The 15380-nt window shown below is 39.7% G+C and overlaps 1 protein-coding gene across 4 annotated transcripts in view; it reads left to right on the top strand.

The window, feature by feature from the left end:
* The window catches only part of Lyn (LYN proto-oncogene, Src family tyrosine kinase), a 117975-nt gene that overhangs the window by 62177 nt on the left and 40418 nt on the right, over positions 1 to 15380 (top strand). For all 4 annotated transcript variants that reach the window (XM_013357547.4, XM_005322920.5, XM_078017162.1 and 1 more), the window contains exons 4-8: positions 66 to 171; positions 1995 to 2093; positions 2213 to 2316; positions 3184 to 3333; positions 5256 to 5408. In XM_013357547.4, the coding sequence (XP_013213001.1) occupies positions 66 to 171; positions 1995 to 2093; positions 2213 to 2316; positions 3184 to 3333; positions 5256 to 5408 (612 nt within the window). The remainder of the gene's footprint in view (positions 1 to 65; positions 172 to 1994; positions 2094 to 2212; positions 2317 to 3183; positions 3334 to 5255; positions 5409 to 15380) is intronic.

Here is a 15380-nt window from a genome sequence, read left to right as displayed (position 1 = left end):
TTAAAAAAATTTTTTTCTCTGCTGATGGATTCTTAAAAGTCTTCACTTGTGTCCTTCATTTTCAGATCCAGAGGAGCAAGGCGACATTGTGGTGGCCTTGTACCCCTATGATGGCATACACCCCGATGACCTGTCTTTCAAGAAAGGAGAGAAGATGAAAGTCCTGGAGGAGTAAGTGTTCCCAGGCCACAGCTCAGGCCATAAGCTCTTGCAGACTGCCCCCTGGCTTTCTTTCAGGACCAGAGTGATACTCAAACCCACTTCTTGCAGTGGGCACGAGGTCCCTCAGCCCTTTGTGCTGCCAGTAGCCCTCAGCATGGGAAAGGGTAGGTTCAAAGTATTTCCCTTTGAAGTCCAGCTGTGAGCACGCTCTGGACTTTTCCCTTTGAGAATAGATCCTGGTGTCATTCTTCACCCAGTTGTGCCACCTTAAGAAATTTGAGTCTGTGTGCAGCACTTGCATGGTCTTTAAGTGGTCATTGTTATTTGGTTGTATTGCCAGATTCAGATTGGGTTTATGGGCCAGTTGATTTGGTTTTCGAGGTCATGGTACTACAGAGCCCTAGTGTTGGACTAGCTGTGCTCAGTAGCAACAGCGTTTCTGTAAAGATGCTTGGACAGTTCATTTCCTTGACTTCTGCGTTGCTGACTCAGACATGTGGCCCTTGTCAGACCACAGGGGCACAGGACAGTGAGGAGAATAAGGAACTCTGAACATTTTATTCTAGCTTGCTTCTCCTATTGATTTTGCATGAAGTGTCTCCCAAATTTGCCAAATAAGACTAAAGGAGGAGGAGACTCCCTTATTGAGAGCAGGTTTACTATTGGGTTGAACATGAACTTAAGCCTCAGTTTGGCCCTTCCTCTTGATAGCTCTGTGACTCAGAAAAGTCACTCAAAGTCTATACTTGGTTATCTTTGCTTATGAAACTAGAATGACTGTATATATCTCATAGGGTGTTGTAAGCATGGCATGTGTATGTCTATGTATACAGTTCCTGAGTATCCCATGGGGTACTGGTTCCTGGACCCCACTTTGATATCAAAGTCTGTGGATGCTCAAATCCCTTATATAAAATAGCTCAGAATTTGCATGTAACCTCCACAATCTCCTGTTATACTTTAAATCATCTCTAGATTATATATGCTACCTAATACCATGAAGAATACTATGTAAATAGTTCTTAGACTACATTGTTGAGGAAATGATGATAAAAAGAAAGGTCTGTACATGTTCAGTACAGGTGCAAATTTTTTTAATATTTTGGATTTTTGATTGGTTGAATCTAAGGATGTAGAACCTGTGGATATGGAAGATCAGCTATATGTGTAAATACAGGATAGGAGTGCAGTAGGCATAGTGGTAGTTGTAGTTGTCCTTCATGCATCCCAGATAAGGATCCTCCAGGGGCATTTGAAGATGAGCAGAGTTGGGACTTGCAGAGAGACCCATTCTGTTCCTCCCTCCTTCGTGGGGCCACCTGCTCCTGCCAGTGCTGGTTAGGGCTGTAGCACGATGATGAGACGTACCTTCTTGGAATTGTTTTATGGGCTTTTTTCTCTCTCTTTTCTTCTTGGCATCTGTCTCCATGGAAACTACATGTCTTAGCAAAGAAGTTTATGACACTTGAACTATGACCCATTATTCTCTTGTCTCCCTTTTCTGTGAGGATTCTAAACATTTCATAGCTATCCTAGGGGAAATGACAAAATATTTTGCTTCTGCAAGATGGGAATCATTTTTACCAACTATTTTTTCTGCAGCATCTATCACAACAATCCACATTTAAGTTATAAGACCATTTTCCTTTGCTTTCATCCCTAAACATATTTTTGTACCATAAAGGGGAATGAATTTTCCCGTTGGATTCTAAGATTCCAGAGATGCCCCCCCCAACTTCCCTCATTCCACAAAATAAACACCGTGAGATGATGGCTGTTGGAGTTCTTGAGTCTTACATATAAACCATTTCTGATATGTGTTCTTATTCCAGGCATGGAGAATGGTGGAAAGCTAAGTCCCTTTCAACAAAGAGAGAGGGCTTCATCCCCAGCAACTACGTGGCCAAAGTCAACACCTTAGAAACAGAAGAGTAAGTTCTTATGTCGTCACCTGCAGTGGGGATGTTGGCTGCACGGGGTTGCTTGTTTTTTTATTCTCCTTTTCCTTCCCTGGAACATAACAACTATGAAAGTGAAAATGTCTCCACAGGTGGTTTTTCAAGGATATCACCAGGAAAGATGCGGAACGACAGCTTTTGGCACCCGGGAACAGCGCAGGAGCTTTTCTTATCAGAGAAAGTGAAACATTAAAAGGTGGGGAGTGGCTTAAGACCTCTTTTAAAACTCTACTTAAGAAATCATTTTTAGGGCCTGGGGATGTGGCTCAAGCAGTAGCGTGCTCGCCTGGCATAGGTGGGGTGCTGGGTTCGATCCTCAGAATCACATGAAAATAAAGATGTTGTATCCACCAAAAACTTAAAAATAAATATTAAAAAATTCTCTCTCTCTAAAAAAAAAAAAGAAATCATTTTTAGAAACTGCTAGAACTACTAAAAAAAAGGATATACTAAATTCTGGTGGTGAAATGTTGATAGTTTGATATCAACAAACTCAAATGATTCATTTTAGTAGTAAAAATAACAAAAGCAGCCACAGTTGTGGCTGGGGCTGACCACACTTCTTGCTTGCTGATTCGTCTTATGGTTCTTATGTATAGTAAATCCTGAAGTTTTAAGAGAAAGAAAAATCAAAGTAATTTTTCTGTTCAGCTAAAATTTTTTTCCCAGTGATTACCCAGGGGTAATTTACCACTGAGTTACATTCCTAGCCATTTCTATTTTGTATTCGGGACATTTTATATTTTGCTAAATTAGCCTGGGTTGACCTTGAACTTGGGATCCCCTGCCTCAGCCTCTCAAGTCTATGGGATTACAGATATGCACCACCCCGCCCCGCTCAGGTAAATAATTTTTTTAAACTGTCAAAGAGAAGGAAAATGGCATGTTGGCAACTTGCACAACAAATAGTACTAGCTTCATTTGTCAAATAGAATTTTTATAGGACTTTTCAAATCTATGTATGTATATATAATTGGTTGTATTTTATATATATTATGGCAAAATGTGTACCATTATTTGCAAAATATAAACATACACTTTACTTATACTTTTTCCCCCATAGGAAGCTACTCTCTTTCTGTCAGAGACTATGACCCCATGCATGGTGATGTTATCAAGCACTACAAAATTAGAAGTCTGGATAATGGAGGTTATTACATCTCTCCACGAATCACCTTTCCCTGCATCAGTGACATGATTAAGCATTACCAAAGTAAGTAAAACCTGTAGGTTGAACAAAACAGAACATGTACATTATAACAACTATAAGGTATCAAATACTATTTTTGTACTAAAACATTTTATTTATCATTTTTTAGATAAAGTTGGCAGATCATATTTTATAATGGATTCTAAATTAAACTATAATTAAATTTACAGATGCTCCCTTACATATGATGAAATTATGTCCCAATAAACCTATTATAATTTGGAATTGGTATACATTGAAAAATGCCTTTAATATACCTAACCTACCAAATTTCATGGCTACGCTTAGTTTCTTTTAAATATGCACTTTCATCATTCTGTAATTGAGCAAAATCTTCTAAAACAAAGCCAGTTTTATAATAGAGTGCCTGGAAAACGCATGTAAGTTTTTTAGCACTGTATAAAAGTGAAAAACAGAATAGTGCATGAGTGAGCTTTCACATTATCACAAAATAGAAAAATCCCAGTTTGAACTGTTACGTACTCAAGACTATCTGTACAAAGTAAGACTTGATCTTGGTGAATGATCATTCCTGCCTAGTCCATGCTATTAATATTTAAATTCTGAAATTGCTTAGGGAAAAATATATGTTATTTTTGTATGCTGCCAATTTAACAGAGTGTACAAATAAGTGAAATAGAAATGCAGATCTGTGGGGTTTTTTTTTTGTGTGTGTGTGTGTAAAAGTAATGTATACTCTTGGTAGAAGAAAACAAAACTAATACCACAGACATCTTTAAAAGTAGCAGGTCAGTATTCTTTGTCTCTATTGTCACTTTCTAGCCTGTGAAGCCTGTGCTTATGACCTTTAGGTCCTTTGCCTATGTGACTGATGTCAGTGGTTGTCACTACTGCTTCTTTCCACCACCTGCTCTAAGAGAATGCACATGGAAGGTTTGCTCAGGTCCCAAAAGATGAGAGAACAAGGGACCTCAGATTTCGTGAAGCCCTTCCTCCCTGTGATTCCCATGCATTTAGGGCTTCCAGCTATGTCCTGAGGGCTTCCAGTGCTCTGGCCCTGTTCTGGGATTGGGGGAGGTGACATGACAACAGCCATGTCTTTTTATCATGTGCAGCTTATGTGGCCTCAGGAGTCTGAACACATTCTATTAAGTATGACAACCTGTCAGCCTCTGTTTACTATATTGTCTGTTTACTATATTGCTTTTGTTTTTGTATTTTAGGAGTGTTAGCAAGTAAAATCAAATGTTTTGAATTGTATTTTAAGAATTTAGAAAGTCATGAATGTGCAAAAGATACCTCTATCGGCATTTTAGGTTTATAGGCTATGGCAAGTTAGACGTTGTAAGATAACAGTTCAAGATTTTCTTTATTAACATTAGCAAAGTACAAAGTATGTACCATTGGTTCTTCATCTTTGGGGGGCGGTACTAGGGATTGAACTCAGGGGTACTGGACCACTGAGCCACATCTTCAGCCCTATTTTGTATTTTTTATTTAGAGACAGGGTCTCACTGAGTTGCTTAGCAGCCTCGCCATTGCTGAGGCTGGCTGTGAACTCGTGATCCTCCTGCCTCGTTCTCCTGAGCCACTGGGGTTACAGGAGTGCGCCACCACGCCTGGCCTATCTATTGGCCTGTCACACCCACAAGTTCTATATCCAATCATCCAAGGATCAAAATATTTTTTAAAAATTTTGTATCTGTACTGCATTCATTCTAACTTAATCTTGTCATCATCCACATAACAATACAGTATAACAATTATTTGCATAGCATTTACATTGTGTTACGTATTACAAGTAACCTAGAGATGACTGAAAGTATGTTATGTTATGTGCAAATACTATGTCATTTTTTTATGTAAAGGACTTGAGCATTTATGGGTTTGGGTATCCACAGGGGTCCAGGAACGCAATCTCTCATGGATTGCAGTTCTTAATCTTTGTTCTCATTTCAAATTAGAGCAATCAGATGGCTTATGCAGAAGATTGGAGAAGGCTTGTATTAGTCCCAAACCACAGAAGCCATGGGATAAAGATGCCTGGGAAATCCCTCGAGAGTCCATTAAGTTGGTGAAAAGGCTCGGCGCTGGACAGTTTGGGGAAGTCTGGATGGGTGAGTGTGGCTCTCTGGGGCTGACATCCCTCTCTACAGGGGATGACAAAGAAGGGCTCAAGCCAGTTTCTTTCAGCCTCTGAGCCAGACACTAGATTGTGTCAGAAGCATCATTTCTTTTACTTTCCTCTGTCCACCGGAGGCTGAGAACTGCCTTGCAGAATCTATTGGCTTCAATTCTTGCTTTTCCTTCTGACTCAGTATTTTCTTCATGTTCATAAGGAAAGGAGTGGTGGGTGTTTACTTGAGTGTTTCGTTTGCTCTTTCACGATTCTCTCATTGGATTCTCTAGATGTACATTTGCATCCACTTAGGTTTAGAATCCACTGGCTTTAATAGGAAATCTCACATTTTTTGCAGTTTGAGGGTCAACAAGAAAGTTTCCAGAGCAAAGCACAGTAGCACACACCTGTAATCCCACCTACTTGGGAGGCTGAGCCAGGAGGATCTCAAGTTCAAGGAGTGCCTGAGCAACTTAGTAAGACCCTCTTTTTAGCTGGGCATGGTGGCACATGCCTGTAATTCCAGTGGTTCAGGAGGCTGAGACAGGAGGATCCTGAGTTCAAAGCCAGCCTCAACAATGGTGAGGCACTAAGCAACTCAGTGAGACCCTGACTCTAAATAAAATACAAAATGGGGCTGGGGATGTGCTCAGTAGTTGAGTGCCCCTGAGTTCAATCCCTAGTACTGAGAGAGAGAGAGAGACCCTGTTTTTATTTTGAGGCAGGGTGAATAGCTATCTCTGTGGTAGAGCACCCCTGGGTTCAATCCCCAGTACCACCAAAAAAATTTTTTTTCTGAAAATGCTCAAAGTCCCATCATTTAAGAGTTCTTCTTTAACACTAAATGTATCCTTCTCAGCCTGGCAAGAAGTGCATCAGTACCATTAATTAGAAAGTTAGTGGCTTTCTCCAATGAATTCTTTTGACTCATGTCTTTTTTAAAAGTTTTATAGTGAATATGAGTTTGTTTTGTAATAAGAATTAAGCAAGTTTTTTTTCCTCTCTGTACACATCTGACTGGATCACTTTCTCTGTGCCAGCTTTGTGTTAGTGAAAGCAAAAGTGATTTCCAAGCAGGAGGGGCAGCTGGCTTTTAAAACGACTCCAGCCCCAGGTGAGCAGGAACTGAGAACTTCCAGCCTACTGCAGCCCCAGGGTATGTCACTGCCCTGCAGAGACTGAGGGAGAGGTTTCCCCTCCAAAACCCCTGCCCCTGGGACCATGGCTTGGTAAACTTTCTCCTGGAGCCAGAGTGTCTTTTAAATATGGGAGTTGCTGACCCAGCCTGTAATTATTGCTTACTGCACTCTAAATCTGAGCTCACAAAATTGGTAGAATTCAGATGACTCATAATTGTATCACTCCACATTCTTCATTTTGGTTGGTTTGTCTCAGAACTGGCTGGGAGTGTCCGTTTCATGAGTGCTCTTGGGAGAGACGGTCCCTTCCTGCATGTGCTCTGTTGCCTACATCCCCATCTCATCCTCCTCCTCACTTCTCTCTTTTTAAAAATTAACATGAAATTAACAGAACATCAAATGAATCATGTTAAAGTGAGCAATTTGGTGGCATTTAGAACATTCGCATACTGTGCAAGCTCCCTCTCTGTGTAGTTCCAAAATAGCTTCATCAACCCCAAAAGAAACATCATACTCATTAGGCAACAATTCTCTGTTCTCCCCTCAGCCACTGGAAACCACCATTCTATGTTATATTTCTATTGATTTGTCTATTTTAGGTGCTTCATATAAGTGGAGTCATAGAGCGTTTGTTCGTTTGTGTCATTTAGCTTATTTCACTTAGCATAATGTTTTCAGGGTTCATCCAGTTATAGCATATATCAGAGTTTCATCCTTTCCTGTGGCTGAGTAATATTCCATTGTATGGATATGCCACAGTGTTTTTAACCATTTATCTGTTTATCCACTGATGGACGTTTTGCTGCTATGAATGTTTATGTACGAGTTACTGTTTGGACACATATTTTCATGTCTCTTTGTTTTATACAAGGAGTGTAAACACTGGATCATACTGGATTTGTCTATGTTGAACTTTTTGAGGAACAGCAAAACTGTTGTCTGCTCATTTTTTAAAAAAAATGATTTGCCATCTTCTTTTTACCCCTTGAAAGACTTTTATTTATTTATTTTTCCAAATACACAGAAATAGGGGCAGGAATAGAATAATGAACAAAATATACTGTTCACCTCAATTCACGAGCTGTTCATACATTGCTCTATTTGCTTCATCGTGTATGTAAGTGTGTGTGTGTGTGTGTGTGTGTATGTGTGTGTGTGACACACATGTTGTTGAGCCATTGGAGACTAAGTTGCACACATGATGACTCTGTACTCCTAAATTTCTTACGCGTGGGTTTCCTCAGATCAGGATCATTATCTTACACAACACAGTGATCACGTTCAGGAGATTTAACATGGATACATACTACTATCTGACATAGAGTTCATATTCAAATTCAAATTTCTCCCATTGTTCCAATAATGCTGTTGTGACTATTTTCACTAACCTCTTTTCCCCAGTGTATTTGCACTTAGTTGACATGTCCTTAATCTCCTTTTTTGGTTTGTTTGTGTCCCCCCCCCTTGTTGTCTTTGTTTTGGTACTAGGGCTTGAACCCAGGGCGCTTTATCTTGTCATCGTTCTTTAGTTGGAAACAGGGTTTCTTTAAGTTGCTGAGTTTAATTTCCTTTAATCTAGGACAGCCCTGTGTCTTGTCTTCATCTTATGGCACCCACATTTTGTAGAACACCAGCCAGTTGTTTTGTAGAAGGTCCCACAATTTGGATTTTTCTAGTGCCTCTCCTGATGTGGCTCAGGTTGTTCCTTGGGGAATAGGATGGTATGTTCTCTGTGATCATCAGGAGACACAGAACACTGTTTGGTCCTGTTCTTGCTGATGTTCTATTTGGTTTTAAGGCAATCCACCAGATTTCTCCATGGTGACTTGTAAGTCTTCAAAACGGTGTAAAAGGAACTTTCCCCAAAGAGCTTTAGCACAGCATGCTCATTTTTAATTCACTGCCCTCTTAGAAGCTGGGACATCACTCTAAAGCTGCGTTCTTTCCTCCTTGACTAGCTCCCTAAACATACCTGCTCTGACCTCAGCAGCTCACATTAGGAGCTTCCTCTCCCTGGCTTTTCTTTTCAAGGGTTATCTCTTTATTGAGAGTTTGGGCTGGAAAACATATTACCAAAACTGCCTTTAATCCAGGTCTCTGCATGCTCCCTCCTCTATGTTCTTAGTGCATTTTTGCATGCTTGACTCTAAGTCTGGGCTGTACAGAGTCCTCAGGCTCTGTTCCAGGTGCATTTTCATTGGTTTTCTGACTTCATGCAAGTAGCACTATAAGAAAGACATTGTTGTCAACATAAAAAATGATAAAAAAAAAAAAGATTTAAAAATTCGCCGAAGTCACTCAAAGCAATGAGAGAGCCAGGCTGTTCTGGCATCTCACCTAAGCCCTGGACTCATTCATTTCTTAAGCTATCTACAGGTGAACTTGACTTCTCTCACCTTGATTTCCATGTCAGTGAAATATGCAATCAACCAGCTCATCAGCTGTTGAGAGGATCAATGAGAGATGTATCTGAAGTGTTTCCCAGAGTCTGGCTTTGTGTACTTCATTTTTATTATTTTCATTTTTGCATGCTTGACTCTAGTCACTGTTGGCAAAATGCCAGGGGCCATACAGACTTGGCTGTGGCTCTAGCAACTGGAAGCTGTATTTTGATGGATTCTTTCCAGTTTCGGTCATGAAATCAAACTATAAATAAGGAAATTAGACCATTCTGGGGATACTTGTCCATGAAGGAATTGCATGTCTATCATTAAGAGAAATGTAGAGGAATTTAACAAGGGTGTGTTCATTCCCCTGAAGATAGTCGTCCTGCATGTAAAATGATGGTTTGGAATTTCGTTCCACCTTTTCAGGTTTAGCTATGAAGCCAGGATAAAGGCAGGGAACTGTATGCAGAGGGATAAGTCACCTGTACCTGAGAAATAAATAACAGGAAGCCAAGTTCAGTTACATGAGTGGATTGTGTGTGTATGAGTTGTATCTCAATTAATGCTGTTTTAAAAAGTGCAGTTACTGTGTCAGAAATGCTATTGTCAGCTGCATGGTCAGTGAAGCTTCCAGAGGTACCTGGTGAGGGTCACGGCAGACTTTATCTCGTGCTTCTCTGTACCAGTCAGGGTCAGAGAGTGTTAGAAAACTTAAGGGGCCTCAATAGTGAAACAGGAAATTGGATTTTTCCAGGGGATTCTTTTGGCTCATCAATCTTTTTCTAAAGTTTTGCGCCCTTCCCCCACACACACACACACTGATCTGGGAAGTTATCAATTTGAGGGAAAGAGATTAAGATAATCCTCTTGTATTTTCTTAACATTTTTTTTGAGGGCTTCTAGCAAACAGAATGATAAACTCTCTACCAGCTCCATGGTGGTAGTGCCCAGATCTGACATTTACCTGCCCAACTTGCCCATTCGAAAGAAACCAAGGGTTGAACCAGCAGAAAACCAGAAGCAAGACTGGGGACACAGGACCAGCCTACACTCAAGTCAAATCATGTACAGCTCAGTTCTGTCTTCAGGACTCCAGCCTGTGCTAAAATTGTGCACCTGGACTTTGGCCACATGTGACTGAAGTTTGAGAAAATTCTTTGTGTCCACAGCTCATTCCCCCTGTCCACTCCTCACCCTTTCCTGTTCATGGGCTTTCACTGTGCCATATGCTAAATATTTGCCCTTTGATTTTAGAGAACTTTATTTTAGCATGCTCCTAGGTGCCTGGGAGAAACTGGGGTTTAGAAGAGAGGAATGGTAGAGTGTTGGAAAACATGTAATTTTCCTACCCAGTGTGTTATTTTAAAATTATTTTAATGGTACATTATTATGATACATAATGGTGGAATTCAGTATGCCATATTCATACATGCATATGACATGATTTGATCGCTCTCATTCCCCAGTACCTTCCCTTTCCCTCTCCTCCTCCCTCTCCGTTTGTTTATTTTATTCTACTGATCTCTCTTTTATTATTATTATTATTATTATTATTATTATTATTATTTTAATTAGTGCACTATGATATGATTATATAGAAGCAGGGTTCATGTGTTCTATTTATACTTGGACATAGCACAACTGGGTAGATTTTGTTCTCCAGTATTCCCCTTCCTCCCATACTCTAGATTCCCTTCATCTACTCTCTTAGGTAGAGAAAAGGGGCGGGGAAATCACAGATGGAGTCTTATGATAATAGAGTGTTACTTTTTATTTAAACTGCCTGAATGTCGAAAATCTTATGAAAAGGCATTGGATAGATTTGCTAATAATGATTTTTTTAAATTGTGGGAAAGTACACATGCAACTTATATCTTCACCATTTTTAAGTTCACAGTTCGGTAATTAGGGACATTTAGTGTTGCGCCCCTAACTTCCAGAATCTCTTTTCATTTTATGAAACTGTATTCATTAACACTAACTTTGCCCTCTGCCCTCCCCAAACCCATCGGCAACCACATGCTATCCTGTCTCTATGAATCTGACCATTCTGAGAACCTCAAATAAGTGTCCTCTCGCAGTATTTGTCTTTTGGTGACCATCTTATTTCCTTTAGCATCGGATCTTGAAGGCCCTTTCCATTACAGCATGTGTCAGAGTTTCTTTCCTTTTCAGAGCTGAATGGTGTTTCCTCCTATGTGTGTTATCAGTTTGTCTGTTCATCTGCCAATGAGCACTCAGGTTGCTTCTACCTTTTAGCTATTTTGGATAATGTGGCTATTAACAAGAATATACAAATGTCCCTTGGAGACTCTTTTAGTTATCATGGGTATGCACCTGGGAACAGAATTTCTGCATCTACGATCTTCTATTTGAATAATTTTGAGGAATCACTGTACTGTTTCCCACAGTGGCTCCATCAGATGACATTCCCTTTGAGAGTGCACAAAGGTTCAGATTCCTCTACATCCCCACAACCACTTGTTATTTTGGGGGTTTTGCAGGGATGGTTTATTTGGTTGATTGACTTTTTTTTTTTTTTTTTGACAGTAGCCATTTCAAGAAATGTAATGTGGTGAGTGTCTCATTGTGGTTTTTAGTTATAGATGGACACAATATCTTTATTTATTTATTTTTTTAACATGGTGCTGAGGATCATACCCGCGGCCTCACACGTATGAGGCAAGTGCTCTACCACTGAGCCACAACCCCAGCCCTCACTGTGGTTTTGATTTTCATCTTTCTTATGATGAGTGCTACCAATACCTTTCTATGCATACTGCTCATTTTTGTGTCTTCCTTGGAGAAATGTCTATTCAAGTCCCTTGCCTTTTTTTTTCTTGGTACTGGGAATTGAACTCAGGGGTACTTTACTACTAAGCTACATCCCCAGTCCTTTTTCTGCTAGACAGGATCTTGCTAGTTGCTGAGGATGACCTCCTGCTTGCAGTCCTCCTGCCTAAGCCTCCTTAGGTTCTGAGATCACAGGCATGCATCTCCACCCCAGGCTTATTTTTTAGAATCTTATTGCTTATTTATACTAGTAATGTTTTAAAAGAGAAAGGTAGAACAGCTTTATCTGAAATGGGGCTAAAGTAGAATATAACATATTGTAACCTGTGTGCTGTTGAGTGAAATGATATGGATAAGCAGTGTAGTTGATTGCATTCAAAGAATGAAAATTATTAAATATTTAATATTATTATAAATAAAATATGGTAAATTAGTATAAGAACTATGAAATAGAAAAATCACCTAAGATTTTCGCTGAACAAAAGTTATTTGTATCTTTAAATAATCTTTTTTTTTAAATTTTGGGATAATGGTGGATTTGTATGTGACACCAGGAAAAAATACAGAAATGAAAGCATGTGCTCACACAGAAATTTATACATGAATATTCATAATACCATTCATTATTGAGAAGAGCCAAAAAGTGGAAACAAATCAAATGTCTATCATCAAATACTGAATGGATAAACAAAAGGCAGTACACCTATTCAGGGGAATAGTCAGCGAAGTAGAGAGAACAAAGAACTGATGCAGTCTATGACCTGGGTGACTTTAAAACTCTATGCTAGGGGAAAGAATCCTTCACAAAACAGCCTGTATTGTATGTTTCCATTTATATGAAATATCTAGAACAGGCAAATCTATAGAGACAGAAAGCAGGTGACTAGTTGCCTAGGGGTAATCAGAGCACAGTGAGAGTGACTAATGACTACTGTATCTCTTTTAGGGGTGATGAAAATGTTCCAAAGGTGATTGTGCTGGTGGCTGTACAATTTTATACTTTAAATGGGTAAACAGTAGAGTATATGGATTTCAATAAAACTGAGATATAAATAGAGGGAGGGGCAGGGTGCAGTGAGCTCCCAGTTACCAAGGAAAGAAAACAAAATAAAAAAAGGAAAGAAAATTTGACCTGAGATCTTTTCCCAATCGGGTCTGAGAGTTTGGCTGTCATCCAGGAAATCCCTTCTTAATTACTGAAATAATTTCAATCTGTTGAGCACAGGAATACTGGGAATAAAACCAAAAGAGTGATGCTATTGCTATGTGTCTCTATTTGACCATCCAAGGGCTGGTGGTGCAGCAAGTTTTCGACAGTTTCGAGCTGTCAGAAATTGGTTTTTATTTCTCATGTAATAAGCAGGCTAGCTTTTCTTGTTAATAAAAAAAAAAAGCGACCAATTTAAATCATATCATCGTTAGCCAAGTGAGTTCATTTTTAATCAAGCATGAGGAATTGTTCATATGCTACCTGTCACATTTTATGGTCTGATTTTTTTTGGTTTGAAATACAGAGAACAAATACTAGGAAGTGACCTGTCCTCTGGGGAAAGAGGTTAGGTGGGGATAAAAGAAAGAGGTGTCCCTCCCGCAAGCTGTTTCCTCCTGTTTGTGTGATCCTCTTGACATCTGACTTGGGCGACATGTTTCCTCTGTGGATTCTTTTATTCCCAGGGAACTGTCCAAGCAGCGAGGAGACGGATGCTGTTTCCTCTTACCGCTTGGTCTATGAAAAGACTTTGTGGAAGAAGGGAGACCTTTTAAGTTGAATTTTGCTGGATACATTCTTATTTGAGCCAACTACATTGAAATCAATTACCTGCCAACTTCCAGTCAAATGCATGCATTTTTTTTTTTAAGCTACCCTCCACTTTGAGGTATGTGGGCACTTTGTAACAAACCAGTCATGGCTGGAATCGGGAGTTTTCTCAAGTTGTCACATTATCTATCTTTGTGGCCAACTGAAACTCCACAGGAAGCTCTTTACTACCTTGAAAATATTATTTTTAAAAAACATTTTCGTTCTGCAACAACAGCCCAGATCTCCAGATCTGCCCTTCATGGAATCTTCAGTGACAGGGGAGTATCTCGTAAGGTATGATTTGATTCTTAGTGCTGAATGGAAACCCTGCTTCTGGAGTAAGGATGAAGACCCCGGCTGTTTTCAGTACCGCAGCCTGAGAGATCCCTGAGCAGAATCTGCTGCTCTCCTTGAGCTAAGGGACACAGCTGTTTAGACACTGTTGGTCTCCAACCCCTTATCAGCATTTTTAATGTCTTCAGCAGCTGCAGTATTTCCTGGCCAGTTTTTCCCTTAACCCTTGGAATGCACTTTTTTTTTTCCTTCATCCTTTAAAAGTATGTAAATGTCTCCATAACCCCCATTATTTGTAAGATGACAAAAGAAGAGCGGTCTTGTTCCTGTAACTTTCATTACCATGCAATGTAATGAGAGGACAGGAAAGTGCGTCAAGCACAATATTCAACTTCATGAATAATCACAAAATGAAAGCCTGTGTCCAGGCCCCAAATGTCCCCTTACCCCTCCCCAATCACAGTTTTGCATGTTCCCCACAGATATCTGCTATTCTGACCTTTGCGATGAAATTTCCTGGCTTTTTTTCTTTTTCTTTTTTTTTTTTTTTAATGATGGAGATTGAACCCAGGGCTTTGAGTTACTAGGCCTACCCCTGAGCTCTGCCCCAATGACGTTTTTCTTTTTTTAAATAGTTTTACTACTTTTATATTGGTGACATGTGTATCTATTGGCTTGTTCTTGAACTTCATGTAAATGAATTGTACTGGATGTGCTCTCTTACACCTGGCCTCTTCTCCTAGACATCTTTGTGTATTTCTTCATGTTTTTCGGTTCAGCCATCGTCATAGCTATATGGTGTTTGTTGTAAATGTATTCTGGACATGTAACAGTTTGTTTGTTCATTTCACTCTTTACTGTTGAAACTGGAGTTATTCCCAGGCTTTGGCTACTAGGCACAATGTGCTTGGAACAATTTTTGTGCTGGTACAAGAGTGTGTAAGTTTCTCTAGGGTGACTTGGAATCAATTTGCTGGACTGAAGGGTACAGTCAGCCCTCCATACTTCCATGTCCACAGATGCAAACCAACTTGGAGGGAAAATATTTGAGGAAAAAAAATTGCACTTGTATTGAATAAGTGCAGACCTTTTTTCCTTGTCATCGTCCCCTGAACAATATATGAGGCATTTACATTATATTAAGTCTTACAAGTAATCTAGAGGTGATTTAAAATATGTGGGAGGGGGCTGGGGTAGTGGCTCAGTGGTAGAGCTCTTGCCTTGCATGTGTGAGGCACTGGGTTCAAGTCTCAGCTCCGCATATAAATAAATGAATAAAATAAAGGTTCATTAACATCTAAAAAATATTTTTAAAAAAATATGTGGGAGGATGTGGGTAGGTTAGATGCTAATGCTATGTCATTTTATATAAGTCAGGAGTCATTGTGTACTTTGACCCTCCTCAGATTTTGGTATCCTTGAGTGGTCCTAGAATCAATTGCCTGCCGATTACCTAGGGTTGACTATTTATGAATCTTCAACTCTACTAAATACTGTCCAGACTTATTTTCCTAAGTACTGGTCTCAGTTTAGATGCTCAACAGCAATGTGTAAGA

Source organism: Ictidomys tridecemlineatus, chromosome 7 (assembly GCF_052094955.1).
Source record: "Ictidomys tridecemlineatus isolate mIctTri1 chromosome 7, mIctTri1.hap1, whole genome shotgun sequence".
Classification (NCBI taxonomy): domain Eukaryota; kingdom Metazoa; phylum Chordata; class Mammalia; order Rodentia; family Sciuridae; genus Ictidomys; species Ictidomys tridecemlineatus.
This window is presented reverse-complemented; position numbering and strand designations above follow the sequence as displayed.